Here is a 21,907-nt window from a genome sequence, read left to right as displayed (position 1 = left end):
TAATTTTTAGAATTTTTTGTAGATATGGGGTCTCCCTGTTGCCCAGGCTGATCTCGAACCCCTGCCCTCAAGTGATCCCCCCACCTTGGCCTCCCAAAGTTCTGGGATTATAGCTGCGAGCCACTGCACCCGTCCCCTATTTATTCTTTCATGTGAAACTTAGAATCATTTTTGTTTTTGTGTTCCAAGAAAAGTCTATAAATATGACTTTTGATAAGTCTATATGACTTTTGATAAGTCTATAAATTACCCTGGGGAATACTGACATTTTTATAATGCTTGGTATCTTCTAGGAATATGGCACGTCTCACCATTTTTCTGTGTCAAATTTAGCAGTTCGAATGGCTGTGTACTATTCCTTTGTGCTGATGCTCCTTAGCTGGCTTAACCATTTCCCTAGTATTGCACATTTGTGCTGCTTCCAAGGTTGAGCAATTATCAATAGTGCTGCAATAAACATCTTTGTACAAATTGCTTTTTTATTTCCTGGGGATATGGTCCTCAAAATGGGATTATCTGATCAAAGGATATGAACAGTATCATGGTTTTTGTTACACAACCCAGGGAGGATGGAACCAATTTATAGCACCACCAGCAACATATGAGGAAACATCCACTTTTCCCTTAACAAACCTTTGCGCAGCTTGAAGGCTTAAAAGAGTAACTTGTTCCTGAGTAAGCAGACCACGGCTACCTGAGGACAAAAGAAGGAGTTTGAGAGCATGAGGTTCTAAAGGGAGTGGATCTCAGCACCAAAGAGAGGCTGCCCTCCTCCCTCCACCTGTGGCCACCCGGGTCCTTCTCAGAACCCGATTCTCTGTCAGCATAAGAGCCTGGTTTATTCGTATTTATTTAACATACATTTGTATAGCATTATATTATGGGACAGGCACTATTCTAAGCACTTGACAAACATTAACTCATTTACTTCTCATAATATGTTCACAGGATAGATCCTATTATGATATCATTCCCATTTTCCTGGTGAGAAACTGAGTCACAGAGAAATGTACTGTGGGTTACATGGCTAGTAGCATTTAAAGTCAGGCATCTGACATCAAATGATTAACACTGTGCATGCGATTCTCTCTTGAATAGGAACAGGCACCTCAGCTTGTAGCTGCTCTTGTTTTTCTGGGTCCCGCCTTGGTCCTGGCAACCCCAGTCCGAAGGAAGGAAGACTTTAAATCTTCCTGCCCTGGGTTTCAGACCTTCTTGTACTAGTTACCTTCTAGTTACCTCTTTCTCATACACAGCCACTGTCTCTGGGATCCTGTCATGTGCCTGCCATTGGGCTAAGCACTTTTAATCTTTTCATCTCTTAATCTTCATCAGTCACATGGGGTAGATAGCATACCTTATTTTATCTATTTATTTAGAGCTGGGGTCTTGCTCTGTCACCCTACTAGCTGGAGTGCAGTGGCACAATCATAGCTCACTGCAACCTTCAATTCCTGGCCTCAAGCTATCCTCCCACCTCAGCCTTCCAGGTGGCTGGACTATAGGTATGTACCCTGGTGCCTGGCTAAGTTTTATCATTTGTTTTAGAGGTGGGGGTCTCGCTATGTTGCCCAGGCTGGTCTCAAACTCCTGGGCTCAAGTGATCCTCCTGCCTTAGTCTCCCAAGTCGCTGGGATTACAAGTGTGAGCCACCACACCTGGCTTCACATCTTCATTTTATAGAGGAAGAAACTACAGGTCAGAGAGGTCAGAAGTGTGTTGCTCAAGACCACACAGGTAGTGGAGTGGCAGACGGAGAACTTGAATCAAGCTAGTCAGACACCAGTGCTTTTTGTCTTTCCATTATGGTGGGCTCCTCTCTGGCTCTCTGAAGCCCCACCTTTCCCCTAGTCCATTTCTGTTTGCTGGGATTGGTTGTCCTGAAGTACACAGAGGTAGGAGGCGGAAACAAACCTGTGTGGTGCAGCTCAGCTGTTCTTCCTGGCCACAGTCAGGCCTGGCTTTGTCAGGGCCCAGGAGACCACTCACAAGGACAGTGACATCTTTGCCTTCCTCTCTCTGAAACTGAAAGCCACTCCCTGAGAGAGGCCCAAATAGCTCCTTATTTTCCTGTTTCAAAGTCCACACCCCTTTGGAGCCAGCCCACTGGGTTCCTACTTCCTGTTTTAGGATCTTCAGTTGGTTTACAGAGTGCAGGTGATGGGCAGGTCCTGATGCCAGTGAATAAACCACACCCCTCAGCTCAGATTTTTGCTCTTCCTACTTCTCCAGGTCCTCTGAGATGACTCATAGCTCAGATACCTTCCAGGGAGTGGTTTTCCCCAATCCTGTCATACAATTGTACAAGCCCCAAATACCCTGAACACACACTATAATATGTACACAGAATTCCTGCCAAGAATAAGGAGAAGCCACTTTTCTGAACTCTGACAAATTCTGGGATATTCAATGGCACCATTAACTTCAGAAACTGTGCTTGGCATGTTGATTGGTTGTATATTTGTGCTTGTGTGTCCTTTTGTGTGAACATGCATGTCTGCATGGTCGTATGCATCTCTGAGTGCATGCTTTTCAATGGGAGACAGTACAGATGCGTGTCTGCATGGTTGCACCCATGCCTTCAGTGATGGACCAACTGTTACCCTCAGCAGTTTGTATGTGTATTGTTGAGGGTGAAGTGTCTATATATACTTCTGAGTGTATGTGTTTGCATACACACAATGTGCAAATCATGTACAAAGCCTGGTTAGGAAGGTTTCCTACACCCAGAGCACTAAGAGAGCACTGAGAAAAGATTCAGGAGGGAGATGGGTCAGGAGAGGTAGGGTAGAAAAAACCAGAAAATAGGCTGAGTGAGGTGGCTCACGCCTGTAATCCTAGCACCCTGGGAGGCTGAAGCGCAGGGGGGCGGGGGGGGGGGCGGGGGGGCATTGCTCAAGGTCAGTAGTTCGAAACCAGCCTGAGCAAGAGCAAGACCCCATCTCTACTATAAATAGAAAGAAATTAATCGGCCAACTAAGATATATAGAAAAAATTAGCCGGGCATGGTGGCGCATGCCTGTAGTCCCAGCTACTCGGGAGGCTGAAGCACTAGGATCGCTTGAGCCCAGGAGTTTGAGGTTGTTGTGAGCTAGGCTGACGCCATGGCACTCACTCTAGCCTGAGCAACAAAATGGGATTCTGTCTCAAAAAAAAAAAAAAAAAAAAAAAAAAAGAACGGAAAATAGAAAAGAGAGGTGGCTGGGTGCAGAGGCTCATGCCTGTAGTCCTAGAAACTGGGGAAGCTGAGGCAGGAGGATGGCTTGAGCCCAGGACTTTGAGGTTGCTGTGAGCTATGATGATGCCACTGCACTCTACCCGGATGACAGCACAAGACTCTGTCTCAAAAAATAAAACAAAAGGAACAAGAGAAAGAAAGGAAGGAAGGAAAGAAGGAGAAAGAGAGTCAGGTCTAATGCTTCATAAACAAGCAAAAGGATACTGTGATAAGTCAGAAATGTCCCCAGAGAGATTCAGACAGGTTTGCAGCATTAGGCAAAGTCACTGGGAGCCCAGGGCAAGAATGGTGGGTGGGAGTTGGGGATAAGTGTGTGCTGGCCTCACTAGACCTAGCCCCAGTTTCAAGGGGCAAGGGACTAGAGAATGTGGTAAGGCGTTCCTGGGCCCCAGCCTGTCCTCACAGACCCTATGGCCTCTCGGAGGCCAGGACAAGCTGGCCTTGGTACTGAGGTGGCAACAGCTGGAGAGAGGCTCCAGGAGGCGTATAAAAGGGCCTTGCCAGTACCCCTCATCCTTCTGCCTGCTCCAAAGGCAAAGGAGCCTCCTTCCAGAAGCTGCTCAAAGGTTTCGCTGACTTCAGAGGGACAGGGGAGGAGGGAGGCAGGAGGAGAGGGCTCTGAGGTGGGGAAGGTTTTGCTGAGACTGCAGGCTCCCCTGCCCCTCCCTGGCTCCTCATTACAGAGTCCTTGGGCATAAACTGTCTTTTTACTTGAAGGCCAAGAAGAACTTGGGGCTGCTTTAATGACAGCCAGCAGTATCGGGCAAGACCTGAGGCCGGGGCTGGCTCTCTTGACCTTGGAATCCTATCTGTACTTTTCTGCTTCTCAGATGCCCTGTTTTTCCAGATCTTGTTTCTACTGTCTTAGCCCTGCCCTCTCAATGAGACCCTAAAGGGCTTCAAGAAGAGGGAGTTAGGGAGGCAGGAGAGGCACGCAGTGTGTCTGAGGAGCTCATCAGCTGGGTTTGGAAAGCTGAGCAGGGCTGAACAACATTCAGTTTTAACAACTCCTAGCCCCACAGGGATGTAAATATTTTACATAAAGGTCAATGGAATGACAAAAAGATAGTAAAACAGAAATACACTCAATGAATTAGGAAAGTTTTTCATTGTTTCATCTTTAAGTCGACAACAGCTTGATGAATTAGAAGGCAGAACCCGTTATGTCTCTTTTATAAACAAGAAAACCAAGGGTCAGTGAAGTGAATCGATCTGTTCACAATCACACTTATAAAAGCAGTGTGGCTGGGATTCTAATCCATGTCTCTGTGACTCCAAATTTACAATAAAAAAATAATTACAAAAAGATTTTTGTAGGCCAGGCACAATGGTTCATGCTGTAATCCCAGTGCTTTGGGAGGCCAAGGTGGGAGGATCAGTTGAGGCCAGGAGTTTGAGACCAGCCTGGGCAAGACAGCAAGACCTCATTGCTACAAAAATGTTTTTAAAAATTAACCAGGCATGGTGGCATGCACCTGTAGTCCCAGTCACTCTGGAGGCTGAGGCAGGAAGATCACTTGAGGCCAGGAGTTGGTGGCTGCAGTGAGCTGTGTTTGCACTACTGCTACTCTAGCCTGGGTGACAGAAGGAGACCTATCTCTTAAAAAAAAACACACACACAACTGATTTTTATTAGTGATGGTAGTCTCGCTATATTGCCCAGGCTGGCCTCTAACTCCTGGGCTCAAGGGATCCTCTGGCCTCTACCTCCTGAGTAACTGTGACTACAGGGATATGTCTTTTTTTTTTTTTTTTTTTTTGAGACAGAGTCTCACTTTGTTGCCCAGGCTAGAGTGAGTGCCGTGGCGTCAGCCTGGCTCACAGCAACCTCAATCTCCGGGGCTCAGCGATCCTACTGCCTCAGCCTCCCGAGTAGCTGGGACTACAGGCATGTACCACCATGCCCGGCTAATTTTTTGTATATATATTTTTAGTTGGTCAATTAATTTATTTCTATTTTTGGTAGAGACGGGGTCTCGCTCAGGCTGGTTTTGAACTCCTGACCTTGAGCAATCCGCCTGCCTCAGCCTCCCAAAGTGCTAGGATTACAGGCGTGAGCCACCACACCCGGCCTGGCATATGTCTTTTAAAAAAAGCAATTTTTCACTCTGAGAGGCCGAGGTGGGCGGATTGCTCAAGGTCAGGAGTTCGAAACCAGACTGAGCAAGACCTTGTCTCTACTAAAAATAGAAAGAAATTAATTGACAAACTAAATATATATATATACAAAAAATTAGCCGGGCATGATGGCGCATGCCTGTAGTCCCAGCTACTCGGGAGGCTGAGGCAGTAGGATTGCTTGAGCCCAGGAGTTTGAGATTGCTGTGGGCTAGGCTGACGCCATGGCACTCACTCTAGCCTGGGCTACAAAGTGAGGCTCTGTCTCAAAAAAAAAAAAAAAAAAAGCAATTTTTAAAACTTGTGTGCTGCCGGGCGCGGTGGCTCATGCCTGTAATCCTAGCTCTCTGGGAGGCCGAGGCGGTGGACTGCTCAAGGTCAGGGGTTCAAAACTATCCTGAGCAAGAGCGAGACCCCCGTCTCTACTATAAATAGAAAGAAATTAATTGGCCAACTAATATATATAGAAAAAATTAGCTGGGCATGGTGGTGCATACCTGTAGTCCCAGCTACTCGGGAGGCTGAGGCAGGAGGATTGCTTAAGCCCAGAGTTTGAGGTTGCTGTGAGCTAGGCTGATGCCACGGCACTCACTCTAGCCTGGGCAACAAAGTGAGACTCTGTCTCAAAAAAAAAAAACAAAAAAAAACTTGTGTGCTATTGACTACTTGAGGAGGGACTCATGAATTGTGCCCTGACAATGTTAGGAGAGGCAGAACTTTGATCTAGTTTTTCAGTAAGAGTAGAAATTTTCTTTTCTTTCTTTGAGGGGTGGGAGTGGGAGTAGGGGCTGTGAGGGCTTTGCTGTGAAGGGGGAAGGTGTGAGAGTGTTACTATCTCACTGTAATGGTAGCCAGCGATTGGGGAGGGTATTGCAGATGCAGCAGAAAGTAAATTCAAGGCTTTGAACAGTGATGGAAGGGATTTGGACTTTCCCCGTTGGCAAAGCAGAGCCATGAGCACTTTCTGAACCAGGAAAGAAGGTGCCCTGTACACTCTTCAGGGTACAAAAATTGGGCCCCTCCAAGGAGATTCAGAAGAGACGGGTGTAGTGCCAGCTGGGACTAAATTGTTGCAGAAATAGAAGATAAATGGAGTGAGAGTGACGATGAGGTTCCTGGCTTGCCTAGGCGCCTCTGGAGAAGGGATGCAGAGAGGGAGCTCCCAGACAAGAGGCCTGGGGGCACACAGAGCCTGGCACCCGCTGGAAGAGGGCGGCCAAGACAGAGCCAATCTTACAGAGCGCGCAGCTCGGGCATCTGAGGGCTCTGCTTTCCGAGCCTAGCACCTCATTGAGAGGTTATTAATAGGGAGTTTGTCTGGTGTCAGAGCGCAGACATAAACTGCATTAGCATTACCCCATAATCTTATTTAGCAAACGCTCATGCCGTTCAGTCTCTTGTAATTGCATTGGGAAGATGCAATATTTATGAAAGGGGAGAGGGGAATGTCACTGCTCATCTTGGCGCTGCAGTAAAAGTCCCCACAAATACTGTGCTGACCATCCAGGCCTGGCGGCTGGCTGGTGAGAATGGGCAGCATGGGTGCCTTGCCCCTCTGGGCGGCCCTGCTGGCTGCCCCCAGTCCAGAGCTCCCATGTTAACCTTAGGGAACCTTGGGTAGTAGCAGAGCAGTGTGGGCAGAGGTAGCAGCCACTTCTCCCCTTGATATTACTCCTCCAAGGCCATAGTCCCTGGCAAAGACCTCAGGTGCACTGAGTCCTTCTGGAGGGCACATGGCTCCCAGCTTTAGTTAGTGCCCACCCCTAGTCAGGATTTTTTTTTTTTTTTTTTTTTTTGCCAGGAGGCAAACCTACTGCAGAGCTGAAGGGGGGGGTGGTAAGACCTTGTCTTTTCTGCATAACTGGGCAATGTGGGGAACCTCAATGGGGGGCAGTGGAGGTACCAGCAGGTGGGAGGCACTTGGCTAAGGGTCCTGGCTGAGGCCAGGCCTTGGGAGCTGTGCTGACCACTGGATGATCACCCAAACCTGCTGTGGCCCTAGGTTCCTGGGGTGCTAGCCTTCTTCTGACCTCCTTGGAGGCCTGAGGCTGGATCCCTAGGACACCCACAGGTCCACTCTGGCCAGAACCAGGCCTCCCACTTCCCATGGGACTCAGGAGCATGGCTGTGTGTCTGCCCCACCTGAGCCACCCTGGTCTGCACTATTCTTGGGTGGAGCTGAGCAGCCAGGGAGGTCTCACTGGTGTCAGGAGAACCTAACGGTGGTGTCAGTGTTGAGGGACAAGCTGGGACTCTAGTCTGCCCCCAGGCACTTGCAATTAGGGATGGAACAGACACAGACATGCTCTGTGCCATAGGAGTCCCAGGCCACCTAGGACAGAGGAGTCATTTCCCAGCCACATATGAGGCATATGATGGGCTTCCTGTGTTTTGGGGAGGAAAGTGTCTGTGCCCAACCTCAAAAGGCCACTGGTACTAGAACAGCTGAGATGCAGAAGATCTCAGAAGAGCTGAACAAAAAATGCTGGTGCTTCACCCTTGTCCTGGAAGGAGGAGCCCATGGAAGGGAGGTGGGAGCACCACTGCTAAATGCTGGTGCTGGGTCTAGGGTGAGGAAATCTGGGCTGACGGGAGGGCAGGTGCCAGGCAGGGACTTCCTGTGGGCTCAGGGCCAGCTCCCTGGTCTTGGGGCTGGTGTGGGCCCCATGGGCGAGAGCTGGATCTCCTTACATAGCCATTGAAGCCTCACCACACACAGCCCCACACCCGCACCCTGCGCACTATGCATTCACCACTTTCACACCCCAGCACCCCACTCCACGCTCTGGGTGCTCTTGCACACTCATGCAGGCGGCTGCAGGCCCCAGTTCCAGCCATATCGCCAGGGCACCTGACAGGTCTGACGCCCAGCAGCCTGCCCCTCTGCCCTTCCCGCCCTGCTTCCTGACTCTGCCCGGGCAGGGGCACCAGAACCCAGGGCAGCTGAGAACCAGGGAGAAGGGGGTGTGGAGGAGAGCCAGGGACGTTCCTGGTGTCAGCTCCCTCGCTGCCATCCCATTAATCACAGCGTCGCAGCCCAGTTGGGGATCCCAGGCCCCCAGTGCCGCGCGCAGCCCGCGGGACAATGGGATTATTTCCGGCGGGAGAGGCCGCCTCGGGCTGGGGCTCAGACGGCGGCGCCTCCTTCTCTCAATCCGTCCCTTGGCACCCAGCGAGCGCCTGGGGCTGCCGGGGACGGGTGGCAGAGCGGACGCGGGTGGCGCGCGGGTGGCAGGGCCTGGCCGACCTAATTCAATTAGCCGGCCGCCGCCACCTCGGCGCAACTCTGGGCCCGCCGGGGCTGCGCTCTGGGCAGCTGCTCTTTGTGCGCGGAGCCCATGCATATGGATACGGGCCTCCCCTTCGGCGCCCACCCGACCCACTTCTGGCACCTGCGGCTCGGCCTCCCGCCCCGCCCCCTCGCGAGAAGGCGACCCGGCGTCCCCCGGAAAGTTGGGAAACTGTGTGGTTGCTTGTGGGCCCAATGTGGCCCTGGGAGTGTTTGAGAGGGGAGGAGGTGTTTTTGTTTTACCTGAGCGGGACGGGCTGGGTGGAAGTGAGGGTCCCCGTAGGGCTGCAGGAGTGAGGGCGGGTGCGTCTGGAGTACCAGCGACCCTAGCGTTGTACGCGCGCGGAGGGAGAGGGGCTGGTTCTGTTTTATTGCGAATCTGTGCTGCAGGGACTGTGAGAGCGGTCGGGTGTCTGTGGGCACCCGTGTATAGATGAGTGATGGAGGCTTGCGAGCATTTGTGGGGACTGCACACCGGGGGTGTCTGCGTATTTGTGTGCAAGGTGAGTGTGCCTTTGTGTGTCTGGTATGTGAGGGCTGTCTCTGTGTCAGCCCTGCATCTGGAAAGGGCTGGGTGTGCTCGTGTGTCTGGATGTCCCCAGTTGTGTATATGCTGTGCTTCAGTGCACAGTCAGGACACCTTGTGGAACATAGTAACCACACCCACCACCACCACTAGCTGGGTCTCCCCATCCTGCTGTGCTTTTCTGATGGAGGAGGAGTTCATTTCAAACCCTAACTCCAGCTCCACTCTTAGTGGAAGGAAGCATCTCAGATCCACCAGGCTGGGGCAGAGGCTGAGGCACTTTCATCCTGGCTGGGTCTGAGTGGGTTTTGCACTCCCCACATAGCCCCACCCAGCTCAGCAGGACCCGGTGGCTTCTGACCTGCAAACTGAGTGTTGAGCGACCCTGAAATAACCAGACCTGCCCAAGCCAAGGTGGCAGAGCACAGGGAGCTAGTGCAAGACACTCACCTTCACCTCCAGGGCCACGGTCCAGGACGCCCCGCTGGGAGGCCAGGTTTCCTGGTGCTCTGAAATCTCCACTGGTCCTTTCTCTAAGGCCAAGTCTATACCAGAGAAGAATTGAGATGAGAAATCTGGGTAAACCTGGCTAGATCTGGCCACTGCAGGGTTGCTGCCCAGCCAGAAAGCTTGCTTCATTCCTCAGTTTTACTATGCAGGTGGAGTGGGTGATCCCACACACCTGCGGATATCCTGCCCCAGGACACTAAGGGAGCTTGCCAGCCTCAGCGTCTCAGGGAGTAGGGTGGTACCTAGAAGGTAGAGGTGGCCCTTGGAGGCCCAGCCCAAGGCAGGCTGGCGCTCTCTTCACTTCCTCTCTCTCCCCAATACCTCAGCCCAGGATCTGCCCTAAAGGTCCTTGGCCCCAGCACAGGTACAGACCCTCCTGTACCTGTGCTCTGAGGGCCCTCAAAGTAGAGCCCTGGTAAATGGCAAGGGTGGGAGAGGTTGGGGCCAACCTACAGTCCTGGGTCCTAAGCTAAGCTGCCCTCCTGGGACCCATTGATGGGACATCAAACTCCATACCCAGGGAGCCATTTGGGAGCTATTTAGGGAGGACAGAGCCAGGGCATCTGTCCTGCCCCAGCCTTCTCTCAGCCCACCCCCTGCCCAACTTTTTCCTGGGTTCTGGCATCCTGGGAGGAGATTTAGGGTGGAAGATGCCCTAGTCAAGGGCAACATGGCCAAGACCAAGTGCTGGATGGTGGAACCTGAGGGTCTCTAGGCCTCCCTTGGGAGGGAGTTAGTCAGAGAGAAGCCTGAGGCCCTAGTTCAATGCCCAGGGGTGATGGGGCCAACTGCTTCCTTTAGGATCAGAAGCTGAGGAAGGAGAAGAGACGTTCTATGCTCCACCACACACACAGAAGGACCCCATTTCCAAAGCATCCACCTGCTGGGCTCTGATGGGGGGTTGTGGGGGTGGGAGGAGGAGAAAGTTGCCTAGCCCTTACACCAGATGACAACTGAGTCCCGACAGTAGGGAAGTGTCTATTCCTCTGTCCTCTACCCATTCAGTATACTTCCACGGATGGGAAAATGTGTACCTGTATTTCTGTGTTGGAGAGGTCCTCAGTGTCTTACTGGAGGATTGGGTGAGGACACATGGGGCTGGCCCTGGAACAGCCCCCACCCCCAGCCTTGAGGAGTCACTGAGTTGTGCTGCTAGAACAGCCTGACCTGCTCCCTCCCTCCTTCCCCAGTCTAGACTCCCAGAGTCTCTCCCACACCCAGGGCTCCCTAGGGTTAGAGTGCCCTTTACTAGGTCTTTATGTCCCTAAGTCACCAGCTGCTCCTGCCTACCACTGGGCAGGGAAAGTTTTCTGCCCCTTTACTGAGACAGGTGGGCAAGGCAGGGCAGACACCTTTGGTATTGGGACTGCAGACCACGTTGGCCCCACCGTGGACCATCTTATGTTACACATCCTCCTCCATATGTCTCAGCCTTTCCACCTTTCCCTGCTACGTACCCATTGGGCATGCCCTGTCTCCTCCTCCCCACACCCACAGGCCCACATATGGCCATTTCCCTGACAACCGCATTAGAATACAAGACGCAACTCCCACAGGTATACATGCACCATCGGCAGCACACATTACTGCACTCACACTTGCACACGGTAGCAAGGGATACCCTCAGCCCATCACATGTGCTTATTACAGAGGAATAGTTGTAAACACACACTCATCCTGTTACAAAAACACACATACATTTTCATTCTCACTAACACATATTCTCCCATGACAAATCCAGTTGCAAAAAATACCCAGACTCCCTTCTTCTCTGCCAACACTCTTTCTGACCCGTGTTTTGCTTGCAGTCGTATCCTAACAGCCTAACACAGTGCCTGATAAGCACTAGACACTCAATATTCATTGAATAAATTTTTAAAATTATTTCTTAAAGACATGCCCAGGACATCTGCACAACCCTCTCAGCCCTCACTGTCATGCAGGCGTTCACATCTGGCTCTCCCCTAGTGCACACACAGTCCCACAAACACAAAGTAATTAAGTTTCCACACACACCCCTAAGCTAAAGGACAACCCCTGGCCCGGGGGTCTCTCCCAGAGGGGGAAGGGGACCATGTGGGATCCAAAGGGGCCTCCCTCTGGGCCCAGCCCTTCCTTTCCTCCTCCCCCAGCCCCAGCCCCAGCTGCTCTTCTTTTAATTGGAGGCTCTTCTTTATTCTGCGGGTGAGGGGGAGATGGTGCTTGGGGGAGGGGCATTACCAGGTGGCCTCAGGACTGGGCAGAAGGGTCTGCAACTCACCTAGGCTCATGCAAGATACTGCTGCAAGGCAAGAGCTAAATTTAGGGTTGAGGAATTAGCTTGTGATGAATAGAGTCAGAAAAGCAGCATTTAAATCCAGTCTCTGCCCCTTTCCAGCTTTCAATGCCTCAGTTTTCTCACCTGTAAAATGGAGATAACAAAATCCACATCCCAGGATTATTGGAGGATACGAGGAGAGATAATTGCTGTGAGTAAAGGTGCCTAGGACATGGCAGGTGCTTTGCGAGTCCTGCTTTCTTTCCCTGCCTCCTCTCTCCTAACACGGCTGCTCTGCAATGCAAAAGCACTGTGGAAACCAAATGTAAGCTCTGTGTGAGTCTTCTCCCTGTTTCTGAAAACTTTCCTACCTGCAGCACTGTGCTCAGGTAACACTGCTTCCAGGAGAAGGGGTGCGGGGCCAGAGCCCAACAAATCCTGCCCCTCTGGTCTCATCTTTCCAGGAAAGGAAGGGACTTAGAGGGTAGCCCTGGCACTCAGCCACTAACCTATTAGAAGACAAAGGCTGAGGTCAAGCAGACTCACAGAACCCCAGCACCTCAGAATTGAACTGGGATCAAAGTTGACTCTGATAAACAGGAAAGGTGGCAGAAAAGTAACAAAGAAATCAGTCAGGCAAGCAGTGGTGAGGGTAAGGGAAAGTCAGTATATTCCTGGCTGGCTAAAATTTAACAAGAAGATCTTGATAGTCTTAGTGGGCCACTAGTCAGTTGTGACTTCTGCCAAACTTAGGCCAGGACAGCAAGGGGACAGCAAATGGTACTCTGCTCAGGTACCCTGGACAATGGGTGCTGTATCCGAGGAGTTCAAGATGTGGGTCGAGAAGATGACAAAAGAGTTGGAACAGGTAGGGTTGGGAGCCATAGGAGCTGGAAATGTGCACCTGGAGGAGGAAGGGGGACAGCGTTAGGAATACTCAAGTGGTTTTCTGTATGGGCCAGAAAGTGGCAAAGAGAAGCTGTTCTGATGATTACCTAGAAAGATAGGATTTTAACTGTAGCACGAAGGCAGAACTGCCATGAGACTACAAGGAGCAAGGCCACTGGGACCCAGCCTCCCAGGAAGCTGCAGAGGCCCTCCCTGTAGTTTTCAGCCTCATACAGGGAAAACAGTTGAGGTTTTGGGATCCCAGATCAGTCTTCTCTGTCTACAGGACTTTGGGCAAGTTTGTTCTTTCAATAAGTCTCAGTTCTGATTTTTTCTTTTTACAAGTGAGATATAATTCACATACCATAATATTTGCCCCTTTAAAATGTACAAGTCCATGGTTTTTAGTATTTTCACAAAGCTGTGCAACTATTACTACTGTCTAATTCCAGAATATTTTCATCACTCTAAAAGAAGTTTTATATCTCTTGTCAGTCAATTCCCATTCCCCCTATCCCTAGCCCGTGGTGACCACTAATCTGCTCTCTGCCCCTGTAGATTTGCCTATTTGGGACATTTCATACAAGTGGAATCATACAATATGTGGCCTCTGTGCCTGGCTTCTTTCACATAGCATAATAGTTTCCTAGGCCCATCCATGTTGTAGCATGAACCAGCACTTCCTTAATCCCTTTTTATGGCTGAATAATATTTCATTGTATAGATAGACTACATTTGGTTTGTGTATTCATCAGTTGATGGACATTTGAGTTGTTTCCCCCTTGGGGTTATTATAAATAAAACTGCTGTGAATATTCATTCAATTTTCTTAGTTATAAAAAAATTGGGACATTTCTATTAGTTTCTCAGGGTTGCTATGGCTCTCAGGGGCTCCCTCCTGATGTTTCTGCTTGGTGTTTGCAAACAAATACCAACTTCACATCTGGCTTTGTCTCCTTGGCTGGAGCTCAGACAAAGTTTCCCCCATACAGATGAGCTTCTAACCAGCAGCTGGGTTTTCAGGCTAACCCACAAAAACAAGTCAAATCTAGTTCCTCCTCTTGACCTATACCAACCAAAACCTCTCTGGAATTTGGTTTCTTCACATCTGTAAAATAGGGATAATGCTCATCTGAAAGTGTTGGTGTTGGCCAAAGCAAATAGATTACAACAAGACTTGATAAATAGAGTGTGAACCTTCACATTCTAGCATCTTGCCTGATAGTAATAGGCCTTCCCTGAAGGTCAAATCTGAAAGTGACCTGAAACAGACCTGTATTTCTATAGATCCCAAGTGATGGAACCTGTGCCTTTCCCAGAGCTTGGCTCCTAGAAGGGAGTAGACATTTCCCTACTGGAGAGGGAAAAGAGAGGAAGCAGAAAACTGGAGCTCTTTTGGGCTCTCAGCCAGGCAGCCACAGGCAAAACTTTGAAAAAGCCTAAATTTGTCCTGGATACACTTCCCTGATCCTAGCCCCACCAGCCCCAGCCCCCACTGCCTTAAGCCCTTAGGCCTCCCTCCCAAGATTCCAAAAGTAAGAAAATAACTCCTTCCCCTCACTACAGTCCAGAGGCTTCTTGCCTGGAAGAGCCAGCTAGTAGCAAGGTAGAAAGCAATCTAGCTGAATTCATTCAAACACTGTAGGGATTGTTTCTTGAGGTATCTGTTTATATAAAAGGAAAAGGGTATCTTGAGGTACGGGCACTCTGGCAGCAGGCCCCAAACCAACTCCCCTGATATGCGCCTGTCTTTCAGGAAGCCTTCCCTTCATGAATTTCTCTAAAGAGGCTGAGTTGGGGCGCTTGTTGATTTTTATAAAAATAACACATAGCTAGTTGTTCATAGGCCTGTGTTTTAAAGAAGGACAAGCCTGAACTCACCGTCCTGCCTCGGGGCCTGAGCTCCATACCTGGGGAGCAGACAGTCTTCTACTTTCTAACAAGCTGGACTTGAAGTTTGGAGTAAATCGCTTGCTTGAGTGACAGGTGTTTCCCAGCTGAGCCCTTGGGGAGATTCTCCAGTTGGGCAGGGACACCCCTTCCCCAGAAGCCTGGTGGGCTGGACTCCTTTGGTCCAATTCAAAGTGAGGGGGTGGCTCCTGCCAGGTGGGGAAGAGGGCTCTGACTTCCCACTCCTAAGGTCTGTCCATCTCTGGGAATGGCTGGATCCTGTTTCTTTTCTTTTTCCTTTTAAGACTCTTATTTCCCCTCTTCTCTCTCTTCATGAACTACTCCAAGCCTTGGTCGCCGTCCCTCTGTCTCTGGCTCCTGCATCTGTCTGGGCTTCTGGCCTCCCTCTCTCCCTCCCCTCCCCTCCCCCGCGCTGTCATTCACCCCGCTCCTCTCCGCGCACAGCCAATGGAGAGACCGGGCCGAAACGCCGAAGCTCGCTCGCACCGGGCTTTTTCGCCCGGTGATTGATGTCCCAGAGTCAACAGCGAGCGAGCAGCCGAAGAGGGGAAGGAGAAGCCGGAGAGGGGAAGAAAACGACGCCCCCTCTCTCCCTCCCCTCCTCCCTACTTTAGCCCTTCTGCGCACTTTGCCTCCAAGTCTACGCTCAGCCAGGAGCCGCTGTTGCCTCTGCGACCCAGCTCACTGCCCTCGGAGCCAAGCACAGCGAGCGCCGCCGCCCGGGCCCCCCCGTGGGGCCGGGGCCAGCATGGAGCACCTGGGTCCGCACCACCTCCACCCGGGCCACGCGGAGCCCATCAGCTTTGGCATCGACCAGATCCTCAACAGTCCGGACCAGGGCGGCTGCATGGGGCCCGCCTCGCGCCTCCAGGACGGAGAATACGGCCTTGGCTGTTTGGTCGGAGGCGCCTATACTTACGGTGGCGGGAGCTCCGCGGCCGGGGCGGGGGCCGGGGGCGCGGGAGCCTACGGTGCTGGCGGTCCAGGCGGCCCTGGCGGCCCGGGCGGCCCAGCTGGCGGCGGCGGCGCCTGCAGCATGGGTCCACTGGCTGGCTCCTACAACGTGAACATGGCCTTGGCGGGCGGCCCGGGTCCTGGCGGCGGCGGTGGCGGCGGCAGCGGTGGCGGGGGGTCGCTGAGCGCTGCGGGGGTGATCCGGGTGCCAGCGCACAGGCCGCTAGCAGGAGCCGTGGCCCACCCGCAGCCCCTGCCCACTGGCTTGCCCACCGTGCCCTCTGTGCCTGGGGTGCCGGGTGTCAACAACCTCACTGGCCTCACCTTCCCCTGGATGGAGAGTAACCGCAGATACACAAAGGACAGGTTCACAGGTGAGTCCGGCCTGCGCGCGCCCCGCCTGGCCGCAGCCTGGGCTCTGTGTTACCTTCTCCCGCCCGGTGGCTCCCTGCAACCTCTTCTGCGCGCCAGGTCGCCCAGCTCCTCTTGGTGCTTTCCCCAAGTTCAGCTGCCTGGCCAATTCTGTGATCGCAAAATCGCCATGCTTGAAGAGTTCTCCCAACCTGGACCCCTCTGTCTCTCCTGCAGAACCCCTGCTCAGAGAAAGTCTCCCGGCACCCCCCATCCCTCAGGCAGAGGGAAGAGGGCTGTAGATTCAGGACTACCTTCTAACCGCGTTTGGGGCTCAGAAATATCGGAGAAAGGGGTGTAATGTGAACAAACTATTTCTTCCGTATGGCTTGCTGTTCTCTAACTGAGGCAGCGAGCCCCAGAATCAAACAGGAGAACAGGTTCCCCCACCTGCGGTCCCCTACCCACACATGCACTTCGAGCTCCGAGCTCCAGTGCCCACCGTGCTGCCGGGCGTGGCGGAGGCCCGGAGCCTGGGTAAAGCCACAGAGCTGGCGGGCCCTGTTTTCAGACTGCAGGCTTCGTCGGTGTCGGTGGCAGAGCAGGGTAGAGCCGCCCGGGACAGCTCCCTCTTCGTATTTGTTCTGTCCGGGTTCGGCGTCCTTCCCCAGGCCCAGCCCTGTTATCTCTGGCATGAATAATGCACCGGCCGCCCGCAATCAATCGGTGGCGGTGGCAGTGGCCGTAGCGGGAGGACTACTTCGGGACGACTACGCACTAGGTGGTGGCCAGCTGCCGCTCTCTCCGCTGTCTACTTGGCGCCTTCCTCCGCTTGCCTGGCTCCCTCTGCTCGCATTTCCGCTCTCAGCAGAGCACTCGGCTCCCGCTCTCCCGCGGGCCCCTTCGCCCAGTCCTCAATTCCTACTCCCCTTTCCGTTCCCCAGATCTGAGACCCTGGTCATGCGGCCAGGCCAGGTTTCCAAACCCCTCTGGGAAGCCCTTGCTAGCCCGCTTGTCCTTAGAGAGAGGAGGCAGGAGGCACAGGCCGCTGCCTGCCGACACTGGGACTCCTGGCTGGGACTCAATGCTCAACAGTGGAAAACGGGTGCAGGTAGCCACTGTGGGAGAAGCAGCTGAGACGCAGACCCTGAGCTAGGAGGCTCCCGGCTCCTGTTCCAGGCAGCACAGGCAGGGAAACTGCTCCTGGAGCCTCTAGCCAAACTGGGGCCATGGCAGAAGTGGGATCAGAGGGGGAACCGCTGCTTTGCTCTGGGTCTTCAGGAAGCACCCTCACTCCCAGGACCCAGGGCTTCAACCCAAGTCTTTCCTGGGAGGTAAGGCAGGGCCTGGTGCACATCCCACTTCCACACCTAGGCCAGGCCAGTCTTAAGGGCTCTGCTAGAATGCCCAGCAGGAAGGCTACTGGTCCTGGATCTCTGGTGAAAGGTACTCGCCATAGGGCCTACCTCGAGAAGCCACAGCCTGCCCTAATCCTGTTTCAGGCATGAAAGAGGCTCTGAGGGAGTGTGTGGCTGTGGCCCTGTGTTGCCCAGTGTCCTGTGCTTATCTAAGTGTTTCAGCCTGTTTGGGTGCATAGCTCTATAAGTTTGTGCCTGTGGCATGCTACGTGTGTGTGCTGTTGTATGATGGAGGCTCAAGTCAGGACCCAGAGTCAGGGGCCTGGAAACACTGCTCCTGTTACTGTTGGGCGGCTTCTCTGAGCCTGGAGGCCTGGGGCAGGGGGAGCTGGGACCATTAGGTCGCCTTAGACTGACCCTGGCTGGGGGGTGGAGCGGGAGGCAGTTGGGCTCAGGAGAGTTGGGCTCCTCTGAGCCCGGGGCTAGGGAGGCCTCGGTGGTAGGTGCGGCGTCGGCCTGGCGGGAGGGAGGGGGCCGAGTCCCGCCGCTGGCTTGGCGCTGAGGGCTGACGCGAGGATCGCGGCCCTGCTCGCGGGGTCCAGCCACTGCGCTCGCTGACTCGCGGGGTGCTGGGCCTGGGACGCCTCCTGACGCTCTGCCGCTTGCCTCTGCCGTCTGTCTGTCTCCCGCTCCAGTGGCCCTCTCACCCTTCACTGTAACACGCCGTATAGGTCACCCCTATCAGAACCGGACGCCCCCCAAGAAGAAGAAGCCACGCACGTCCTTCACGCGCCTGCAGATCTGCGAACTGGAGAAGCGCTTCCACCGCCAGAAGTACCTGGCCTCGGCCGAGCGTGCCGCCCTGGCCAAGGCGCTCAAAATGACCGACGCGCAGGTCAAAACCTGGTTCCAGAACCGGCGGACGAAGTGGAGGTGAGCTAGCAGGGCGGGCGGGCCGCGGGGCCCAGGCTCGGGCAGCTCTCTGTTGGCGGCCCCTCTTGGGACGCACACACTCCCTCGGCTCGCGGGTTTCCGATCAGCGCGCGGGTTTCCGATCGGTTCGGAGGAGCAGGCTCCTGCTAGGCTCGCCTGGAGCTGGAAGCACCGGAGGCTGGTAGCCGGGATGGGGCTGGAGAAATGGGCTGTGTTTTACAGGAGGTTTCAGGGCTTTCTGGCCAGCACACTCTGTGCCTGTGTAGACGCGCCTGGTCTCCGCCGCTTAGGCAAACAGGCGAGTTAGATCTCTCCATGCAGTCCAGGCTCCAGGCTCAGTGAGTTCTGGGGAGCTTTTTGTTTAAGCAGACTGGAGTCCTCTGTCCCCAGGACTGGAGGCGACGCGTCCTGCGCCTTGTTGCAGCGCTCCAGCCGGGCTCCCGGCCGCGTGTCTGGGGCCCCAGCCGCGGGCTGAGCCTCCTCCCCAGACACCGGCCCCTGCGCAGCCGGTCCCCCACCCTGCGACGGAAAAATCAATCTGCGCCGGCTGTGGCGGGGTTTCTCCGGTCCCAGTGAAAGGGGAATCAATTAGGAGCAGATGGGTGTGTGTGAGAAAAACAGACATTTTCCCGTCACATAGCCCAAACTAGTTAACTACACACTTTTTTCACATGAATATACCTCGACTTCTCTCTTTCTCGCTCTCCCCTCCTCTTACCCTCAGCGACAACAAGCGCCCCGCGCACTCCTAAGCTGCCTTATTCTGTGTGCACACTAGGCTTTCTCGGGCTGCACACTCCACACCCCTGCACCCTCCTGCACATGTGGCCCGCACACTCGGTTCCACCCTCGCCGGAGTTTCTCCTAGCTTATTTAACCCCGTAGGTGAGAGCAGGAGTCTGGGCGAAGTCAGCCCGGCGCCGGCGCCGGGCCGGGCGGGCCTTGGGGCAGGAGGAAGGAATTGGAGTTTCCTCTTTTTCTGAATGAAGGCTAGGAATCTGCCTAGGATTCCGCCTTGGGGCCACAAAGGAAGCCATGGCCCCGGGAGTCTACCGCCCCCCAACATTCCTGCCGCTGGGGAAGAGGAGGGGGACGTGGTTTCAGACCTCTGGAAAGCAGAAGAGGGAATAAGGACTAGCTGGGGCGGGGGGCACTGGTGTGTCCAAGGCCTACGGGAGGCCGAGGATAAGTGGAGAGGAGGGAGCCAGGCAGGCCCCCCAGAGAGAGGGGACCCGGAGACAAAAAGCAGCAGGCAAATAGAGAAACTGAAACACAAAGGGAAAGACAAAGACACCCATTGAAGGGGAAAAAGGAGGAAAAACAGGCAGCCTGAAGAAGTCTTATTAATCATAAAGAAAAGCAATGGACAACTAAAACCACCATTTTCGTTTCAAACAAATTCTTTAATTCAGAGAGAACCAAAGGGGTGGTGGATGTGAGAAAACAAGAGATAAAACAAAGCATAAAGGAAGAGAAACATTCAGTCAGTTTGAAATGCAGGAAAGAAGGGGAAGATGAGAGACAGACAGATACACAGAACCAAAAGTCAAGAAGGGGTGGCCGCCGCTGGAAGAGGCCCTTGCAGGCTTTGCGCAGCTTCATCGATCGCCTACAAATTGCTTCTGGAGGCCCCGGGGACTCCCATTAGGTCTGTCCACCTTAGAGACAGACGTTTGATCTCAGTTGACAGAGTGGAGGGGCAGCATTAAATGGAATAAGTGAGTCATTGCCTCCTTGGACTGCCTGGGAGAAAGCTGGTGGGTCCAGTGGGAGCCCGGCCTGGGCACAGGGTTCTGCACAGGAGGCCCAAGGTCTGGATGAAGTTTGCAGAGAGACGGGAAAGAAGAGAGGTCCCATCCTGTAGGGCAGATCAAATCCACTGGCCCTTGCCTCTGTGCCCTGTACTTGTGGGGAGGGTGAGGCCCCTCGGGCTTGAGACAGTGACTGGTCTCCCTCAGGGCTGGGGTGAGGTGAGATGCCATCTGACCCCTGGCTGAGCCCTGTGAGGCTGGTGGGGGTGTCTGCGCTGTGCATAGGTGAGGAGTCCCAGCTATTTGGGCGTCACAGACTTTCCCACTGCTCCTCTGGGAGACCTCAGCTCCATCCATGTTGGGGGTTTCTACTCTTTGTCAGAGGTTGAGACCCTCAGGAGAAGGGAATGCGCTAAAGGGGCCTGACCTGGTTGGGGGCTGCAAAGAGGAACAGTGCTCGCTCAGGTTATCTCCTGGGAGTGCATGGGGGAGCTGGGGCTTTCGTGGGAGCTGGGTCCATGCCCTGGCAGGTAATGGCTTGTTCCTGGTGCAGACGGCAGACTGCGGAAGAGCGAGAGGCCGAGAGGCAGCAGGCGAACCGCATCCTCCTGCAGCTACAGCAGGAGGCCTTCCAGAAGAGCCTGGCGCAGCCGCTGCCCGCTGACCCACTGTGTGTGCACAATTCGTCGCTCTTCGCCCTGCAGAATCTGCAGCCGTGGTCTGACGACTCGACTAAGATCACTAGCGTCACGTCCGTGGCATCGGCCTGTGAGTGAGCCTGCCCACTCTGTCCTGCGGGACCTCAGACCTAGTCGGGCGTCGCCAAGGCCTGAGAGGCAGGACTCTCCTCCACTCCTCCCCGCCTCGGACTGACTGCAAGCGGGAGGGGGACGCGGCGAACTCTCACACAGCCTTCGTACTCAAGACGACACTTTTCTCTTTGGTGGAAGAGGGCTCAGGATAGGGACCTGCGACCCCCTCCTAGACGCCTATGCTGTCCCACTCCCTCCCCGAACTGTTAGTCTTCTCGGTTCACGTCTATTTCATTTTAATTTTTAATGTGGAACCAAGAGAGAGAGGCGAGGGAGGTGGGGGAAGAGCTTCTGGGGTCCCCAGGGCTGCCATCTTAACTTACCCTGGGAAACTTCCTCTCCGCTTCCCACTTTTCATCACACATGGACACCCATAGGCCCACACAAAGGCAATGTCACAGTCCCTAGAACCACACAGGGATCTATGGCAGAGTGTCATGCACACAGAGTCATAGCCTTCCCACCCTTGACCCTCACTATCAGACGTGGGCGGGGTGACCCTTACACGTTCAGAACAGCATGGCACTTCCCCCCTCACACACAAACACAAGGCCACGGCCACACTGTGACACACAACCACCACCAGCACCACCACTGCCACCCCCCATACACACGACAGCCACCGCAGCCTCACTCGGCCTGCCAGGCCCCCACCACATGTCCCAGCCGCACCCAGGAACATACGCACAGACAGGTTTCCACACAGTCCATTTCTCAAAATCCTGTTGGGGGGAGGGGTTAAGTTATGCACTTATAAGGTGTTTTCTGTGTAACCATTTTATAAAGTGCTTGTGTAATTTATGTGAAAAAAATAATAAAACCCTCCGGATCGGATCCGGAGTCAGGGCCGCCTGCTCCTTGCCGAGCCACCATTTTTCAGCTATTTGGGTTTGGTGTGAGCTGGTGCTTTGAGGCAGCCACTGGTACCTGAGCTTGAGGGACATACGGGAACAGGACCCTCGGGCTCTGATGGGAAGAAAGAAGAAGGACAAACAGAGAAGGCAGAGTTAA

General features: G+C 53.7%; 1 protein-coding gene across 1 annotated transcript; it reads left to right on the top strand.

The window, feature by feature from the left end:
* Window positions 1-15,259: 15,259 nt before the first annotated feature.
* On the top strand, window positions 15,260-21,690 carry TLX1 (T cell leukemia homeobox 1). Its single transcript, XM_012769165.3, has 3 exons — window positions 15,260-16,065; window positions 18,132-18,333; window positions 20,638-21,690. The coding sequence occupies exons 1-3, from the start codon at window positions 15,486-15,488 to the stop codon at window positions 20,858-20,860; spliced, it is 1,005 nt and encodes a 334-aa protein (XP_012624619.1). The 5' UTR covers window positions 15,260-15,485; the 3' UTR covers window positions 20,861-21,690.
* The last annotated feature ends 217 nt before the right edge of the window (window positions 21,691-21,907 follow it).

The sequence above is a fragment of the Microcebus murinus genome, chromosome 14 (assembly GCF_040939455.1).
Source record: "Microcebus murinus isolate Inina chromosome 14, M.murinus_Inina_mat1.0, whole genome shotgun sequence".
NCBI lineage: Eukaryota > Metazoa > Chordata > Mammalia > Primates > Cheirogaleidae > Microcebus > Microcebus murinus.
The sequence above is the reverse complement of the archived record's forward strand: the minus strand, read 5'-3'. Positions and strand labels throughout refer to the sequence as shown.

Coding starts and splice junctions, on each gene's coding strand:
- TLX1 (XM_012769165.3), top strand. CDS start 15,486: ATGGAGCACCTGGGTCCGCACCACCTCCACCCGGGCCACGCGGAGCCC. Junction 16,066..18,131: donor CACAAAGGACAGGTTCACAG/GTGAGTCCGGCC, acceptor CACGCCGTATAG/GTCACCCCTATCAGAACCGG. Junction 18,334..20,637: donor AACCGGCGGACGAAGTGGAG/GTGAGCTAGCAG, acceptor TTCCTGGTGCAG/ACGGCAGACTGCGGAAGAGC.